Source organism: Echinops telfairi, unplaced genomic scaffold, assembly GCF_000313985.2.
Source record: "Echinops telfairi isolate 266 unplaced genomic scaffold, ASM31398v2 ScPeMD7_3533;HRSCAF=4204_0, whole genome shotgun sequence".
Classification (NCBI taxonomy): domain Eukaryota; kingdom Metazoa; phylum Chordata; class Mammalia; order Afrosoricida; family Tenrecidae; genus Echinops; species Echinops telfairi.
The window spans coordinates 83303520-83310799 of NW_022107431.1; the positions used below are offsets into that span (position 1 = coordinate 83303520).

Here is a 7280-nt window from a genome sequence, read left to right on the forward strand (position 1 = left end):
ATAAGGTCGGTGCTTCAAATCCACCAGCCACTTCAAGGAAGAAAGATGAGGCTGACTGCTCCTGCAATGACTCTCAGCCTAGGAACCCCTGGCCGTAGGTTTCCTTTCGGTTTATATTCACAAGAAAGGTTGGGCTCTATCATCCTTTGTCCTAGAGAGTAACCACTGCATAGTCACATGTGGCCTATGTGGACCTCCTGAAATGTGGCCAGGTGAACTGAGAGGGGCTGTAAGTGCAAAATTCACACTGGAGTTCTAAAACTGAAGGTTAAACTTCAAATAAGAAATGTGCTAGTGACATTTTATATTAATTACAAGCACAGATAGTAACATTTTAAGTTATTGGTTAAACTATTTTATTATAATTAATTTCACCAGCTCCTTATTAATTTTTCTTTCAATGTAGAAACTTTAAAAGTACATACATGCCTCATAATTATATACCTTCTGGCAGTGCTGGTAGGTATATATGTGAAAATTTCCAACTCACTGCCGGCTTTTCCTCAGTCTCCCTATTAGGTATCCACATCAGAGTTGGGTTTGTTTCAGACAGTCTAGCGACCTGGGCTGTGCGTGACCTCCCACGGCTGAGACATTTGCTATAGACTAGGGTACTCTCCCGGGCTCCACGCCCTCCCACTCCCTCACTGCAGCATTTCCTGAGTGATAAGTCAGTCTTCGCTGAGATTTCCCTTTAGAAAGGGAAAGCCGTTGCCTGGCAATGTCAGGACTGGGTAGTTGAAATGAAACACTAGATTCCATCACAGACTCAGGGAGAGCATTACAGACCTTGGCTTAAAAAAGGCTGGCTGGTTTTTATTAACAATGTAACAAGTACATTTCTCTTTTGTTCTTGGAGCTTCTGTGAAGATTCTCCTCCTTAAGCCGAATGGTGGCTGGGACACCTCAGTGTGCACGCCATGACTGGTCTCGAGAAGGTTCACACTGCATTGCTGCTTAGCAGGAAAATACACTCCTATCTTTTTACTTTGAGACCACAATTGTTGATATGTCTGCATGTTAATTTATATATAAATCCCAGATGATACACTAGCCCACGTCACTAAGCCGGTTTAACGTGACAAAACAGTATACTGCAGATCAGAGAGGAGGACAACGGAGTCTATTGTCCGAGCAGATCAGGCTGGGCGTGAAGCAGGGGAGGGCAGCCCAGAGTCCATGCACGGGGTGTGAAATGCCACGCGGTCTGTTCCTGGGCATGCCAACAGTGTCCCTGAAGTCACTCCTGACTCAACGGGGACTCCTTGCTCTCAGGCTTACAGTGGCTGATTTTTCAGCCGAGCATCACCAAGCCTTTTTGCTGAGGTGCCCCTGGGTGGACTCAAACTGTCTGGCTTTTGGTTAAAAGCCAATTGTGTGGCCTATTTTCACCCAGGTGCTTCTACCATAAGTACAGGCATGACGGCACCCCTATAGCTTGTGTCCCCATGGCAACTATACCCAATGTCTCCTTTCCTTCCTGGTTTTAATGTGACGGAGATAACCACCTGGCCATACCAGGCTCACCCGGCAACTCCTCGCTGGCCAGCTGAGAGGGCGTGGCCAAGCTACTCAATCGTTCAGAGCCTCCATTTCTTCCCCTAAAATCCAAAGGGAAACCAAATGATTGGTTCCAGACTTGGGACTAAGTTCGGGTAGGAGTTAAACTATGGGTGTAAGAATCTGGCCCAGAGTTAGCATTCAATAATCAAGCGCCCTGCAAGAGCAGCGTCCACGCCAAGATCATCAGCTTCTCTCGAATGCTGACTGTGTGAGTACTCATTAGCAAAGACGCATCCACTAAATGAAGGCTTAGCATGCACTAATGAAGGCTTGTCATCAATGAAACCAGCCACTGTCCATTAAGGAACAACTGAATGTCCACTCATTAATACATTATAAAACAAAACAAATCTGGGTCATTGAGGCATGACTCAGAGGATCACAGTAAAGGGAGAGGAAATGCGGGCTGGACTCAAGACCTCAGACAGCGTCGTCATCATCCAGATGGAGAGGCCCAGGGATTCCACTTCCACTGCCTGCTCTGGGCTCCCACTCCATCCACTGCCATGTCTGCAGCTGCTCAGGACTCTCCATGGGCAGGCTCAATGCCCTCGCTTTCAGCCCAGCCCAGAGTTGGATGGCCAAGGTCACTGCTGGCATGAGGCAAGACAGCAGCCCCCACCTGCTTCCATTCCTCCCAACCTTCCTGAGGAGCTGGCGCTCTGCCCACTTCTGGAGGTACACACTCGGTTTGGTCTCCCTGAGGAATGGTTTTCTAGCCACCACGAAACCAATGCTTCCCAACACGAAAAGCCAATACTGCTCATCCATGAGGCCTTTGTCTTTCTACAAGGAAACTACGGAGGAAAGGTCAAGTCCTAGTGCAGAAGGAAGTAACAACGACCTTGAGGAAAATCTCACAATGCAGTGTTTTGACTTCAGGGACAAAAGAACAGGCAGGGGCTGCAAAACCCTGTGCAGTGGGCAGAGAGGGGGAGGGGGGGAAGGGGGGAGACAAACTCTGGTGGCAAGGAACAGGTGAGCGTGGCAGAAAGGAAAGCAGGCAAGACAGTGCGGAGGGAGGAAAGCAGAAAAGGGTCACCTGGATTGACAGGGGCAAGACCAGCCTCCTCAGCCTCCGAATGCTCCCCCAACCCTGCCCAGGATAGACCAGGAGCCCTGACTGAACTCTTCAGTCCCCAGCTCCCTGGCAAGCTCTTTCCCAGGACTTGAAGTGGTGAGGGTGGGGGTGGGGGGTGGGTGCAGTCTTGGATTCCACATCAGGCGAGGAGGCTTTCTTGGCATCCTAAGTGGGAAATCTGAACTCAGTTCTCAAAAGCACATCGGTGTGTGCGCTAGCAAGAGGCCACCGGCTACAGGAGGTGCTAAGACAGCTACTTCTAGACACTGGCGAGTGGACAACTACGCGGAACGCATCTAACACAATAATTCTTTTGAACAGGAACCACAGTGGGACGTCCTAGAGAAGCTGGAGCAAACTTGGGGACTAGTGAGCATACTAGATGATCTCTATATGCTCCTGAGTACTCGATCACATGCAAGAACAGCAACACGGATAAAGGCCAACCGCTTTGCAATGGAGCTGAGAAATACCGCTCCCTCACCAAGGAAAGTGGATTAACCACCATATATCTATATAGGACAAATCCCAGTACTCCACCGGCAGGAGAAGATTCCATGAGACACAGCAGTTAGTTAGGGATAGATTCAATGAAATGAGACTTCGACTGGATTCTCAAAATAGGTCCTGGATGTTTCCTCATGAACAGCAACATCTTGCATTTTTAGAAAGAATAAAAAACCCACAACCCAGTTCTGTATTTCCGTAAGGTTCTTACAGCCATCGCTGAGTTTTTATTTCATGGCTGCTGTTTTAAAGTCAATAAGTAATCTACAGCCAGCATTCAGCTTTCCAGTCCAGTAATATTTATTTAGTATACAGGATTTTTGAAGAAAAAAAAGGCCAGATTCCCCCCTCGCCCACTTATTTTTCTCTGGGTTTTAATTTTCATTGTTCTTTGATTATCAAATTGTTTTCATTTCAAATATTTTTGTTTCTTTTTTTTTTCACAGTGAACTTATAGTCTACTTACTTATTTATTTAATCATTTTAAGAAAATGATTTATTTTTGTTTTATATAGCTGCGCCCCCACCCCACCCCGCCAGTGTTATTGTAAACAACAAACTTAATTCAAATCAGATCCTTGGCCTTACCTATGACAATGTTTTCACTTTTTCTTCTGAATCATTTGGCAAAAACTATCCCAATACGTATCTTCCTTATCTCATATGTTTGACAGAGTTGCTATGGGCTGGAATCAACTCCTTGGCAGTGGGATTGCTGTCCTTTGGGGTTTATACTCACTATCTCATATAGAAAATACAGGAAGATACCAGGGGGGAAAGCTGTAGTTACTGAAGCAGTTGGTGTCCACCAACTGTCTGGCAGTATTGTTACAATGCTGGGGGCTATGCCACTGGTATTTCAAATACCAGCAGGTTCACCATCACCCATGCTAGCCAAGTCTCTTCAGAGCTTCCAAACTAAGGAAGACTAGAAAGAAAAGTCCTGGTGATCTACTTCAGAAGAAAAAAAGAAAGAAAGAAAAAAAGAGGTCAGTAAAAAAATCTTATGTGTCTTATGTGGATGAACAATCTGGAGGAGAAAACAATGGGACCAATGGTTCCTGGGGGACATGGGAGAGGGGGAGGTGGGGGGAAAGGAAGTGGTGTTAACCCAGGGACAAGGGAACAACAAGTGATCCAAATCGGTGGTGAGGAGGGTTTGGGAGGCCTGGTAAGGTGTGATCAAGGGTAATGTAACCCAGAAGAATTACTGTAACCCAAATGAAGGCTGAGCATGACTGCAAGAGGGACAAGAGGAAAGGAAAAGGAAATACAGGAAAGAGCTAGGAGGCAAAGGGCATTTATAGAGGTCTAAATAAAGGCATTTACATATGCAAATATATTTCTACATGAGAATGGGGAAATAGATCTATGTGCATATATTTATAGGTTTAGTATTAAGGTAGCTGATGGACATTGGGCTTCCACTCAAGTACTCTCTCAATGGAAGACTATTTTGTTCTATTAAACTGGCAATCCATGATGCTCACCTTCCCAACACGATTGCTGAAGACAAAGCTGGTGCATAAGCAAATGTGGTGAAGAAAGCTGATGGAGCCCGGCTATCAAAAGATATAGCATCTAGGTCTTAAAGACTTGAAGGTAAATAAGCAGCCATCTAGCTCAGAAGCAACAAAGCTCACATGAAAGAAGCACACAAGCCTGTGTGATCATGAGGTGCCAAAGGGATCAGGGATCAGGCATCAAAGAACAAAAAATCAAATCATTGTGAACGAGGGGGAGTGCAGAGTGGGGACCCAAAGCCCATCTGTAGGCAACTGAACATACCCTTACGGAAGAGTTACGGGGAGGAGATGAGCCAGTCAGGGTGCAGTGTAGCAACAATGAAACATACTACTTTCCTCTAGTTCCTAAATGCTTCACCCCTCCCCCCACTATCATGATCCCAATTCTACCTTACAAATCTGGCTAGACCACAGGTTGTACACTGACACAGATAAGAGCTGGAAACACAGGGAATCCAAGACATATAAACCCCTCAGGACCAATAATGAAAGTAGCCATATCAGGAGGGGAAGAGGAAGGTAGGGGTAGAAAAGAGGAACCAATCACAATGATCTACCTATACCCCCCTCCCTGGGGGATGGACAACAGAAAAGTAAGTGAAGGGAGACATCAGACAGTATAAGATCTGACAAAATCATAATAATTTATAAATTATCAAGGGTTCATGAGGGAGGGAAAAACAGGGAGCTGATACCAAGGGCTCAAATAGAAAGCAAGTGTTTTGAGAATCATGAGGGCAACAAGTGCACAAACGTGCTTGACACACTGGATTGTGATATATATGGATTGTGATAAGAGTTGTAAAGCCCCCAATAAGATGATTTTTTTTTAAAAGAAAGAAAGAAAGAAGGATCCCTTGGTTTCACGTACTTTGGACAGTTAAATCAAGAGAGATCAGTCCCTGGAAAGTGGTATTGTGCTTCGTACAGTAGATGCCCAGCAGAGCGGAGGACGACCCTTCGGGAGGTGGACAGAACAATGGCTACAACAGAGGCTTAAACATGACCTGGGCTGGGTGGTTGGCGCAGGGCTGGGCATGTGTGCCGCCTGTGTACACAGTGTCACTGTGGGTCCAGACCCACTCATTGGCCTCTCATACCAACAACAACGACGACTCTGGCTGATTGTAATGATAAACCAAATTACCTTTGTCTGTTCACTGTCCGGATCTTCCAGCCAAGAATAAGGGTCACAGATTTTAGTCCCATGATAATCCTGTACCTGCAAAAGGCAAAACAAGATATTCGATGATTAGTGCCATACCAAATTAAAATCCTTATGTTGCGAGTGTGCTGGAGAAAGAGGAAAAGGGCAGGCCAAAAAACATCCCAGTGGCTCACTGACAATGCATCTGCCTGAATTACCACACGCGCCAAAGGTGGCTGGCTCTCAAAGGCGTCAAGCCACCCTTCGTGAAGAATGTTTTAGCCGCAGAGGGAAGAAAGATGAGAGGTCAGAACAGGAGACTGCTCTGTATGTGCACTGGGAAACAAAGGCTTGCCACTGGGCTAAAGAAACGGGATCCTGCGTTGTCAGCGGCAGCAAGCTCAGGATTGCCATATGCAGTGGGGATGCCTGGGCACCGCTGTGAGTGAATCGCACGCATGCACGCATGCACACGCCGAGCTTCTTCACCACTAGAAAATCTCCCTGCATCACAGGACCAGTTTTGCTTTTGTACATTTAAACTGCCAAAAAGCAATTTATTCATGTGTATTGATGAATCCAATTGGTACTAGCTGAAAAACCCCATATAAACTCAGTGACAGCATTTGTTCCTCCATTTTGGATTAAGAGAAGCTTCCTTTTACTTTTAGAAAGGAATCCGCACACATGCTGAACCCATGCTGACTCCTCTGAGATGTAAAGAAACCTACTGGTTTTAGACACACAACATCCAACTGAGGGGGATGCTGTCTGGAGCTCCCCGTCCAAGCGGATCCTGACAACCATGCGGGAACTTCTGGGACGCCCCATTCCTGGGCCCTGACCTCAGAGACTGGGGTTGGCTGAATCTGAAGGAGTGGCTAAAACCAACTTTTCACTCGTCCCCACCATTATGCCTAAATAGGTCACCCCAAAATAAAACTCATCACAAAACCTCTCCCTCTCATCAAAATTGTACAGAAACGTTGAAAGCACAGACCACGTTCTTGCCAGTCAAGCCTCTCTGAACCACCTGGACATTAGTTAAGGCTTCTGTGCACAGCTGTCGGAGGACGCCTGCGCCTAAGGTCCCTTTTCGTCTGCCTCCTCTTTGCTTTGCTTGATGGCAGCGATCAGCACACACGGCGCACGAGCCATACATACATGGCTCTTTGGGTCTGTACACGTGGCTCTGGTAAAACTGAAACAATTTAAAGGGTATTATTCAGATAATGGTGACTTCATTTCTTTTAAAAGATATATGGATGGCTCTTGAATCATGGTCAAATTGTTGTGAAGGGCAGGACCAACAGTTGGCCAGGCCCTGTGGCAGGGTACCAGAACGCGAGGACTCCTCGCTGAGGAAAGGCGGCCCTCTCCGGGCTGCTCTGAGATCCCGGGTGGCTGCTAACCAAGGCAGAACGATCTCTCCATGTCGCCGGCTATCATCTGAGAC

At 46.5% G+C, this 7280-nt stretch overlaps 1 protein-coding gene across 1 annotated transcript in view; it reads right to left on the bottom strand.

The window, feature by feature from the left end:
• The window catches only part of LOC101650064 (prolyl endopeptidase), a 112616-nt gene that overhangs the window by 98436 nt on the left and 6900 nt on the right, over positions 1–7280 (bottom strand). Inside the window, exon 2 of the mRNA XM_045294649.1 lies at positions 5825–5899. Within this exon, the coding sequence (XP_045150584.1) occupies positions 5825–5899 (75 nt within the window). The remainder of the gene's footprint in view (positions 1–5824; positions 5900–7280) is intronic.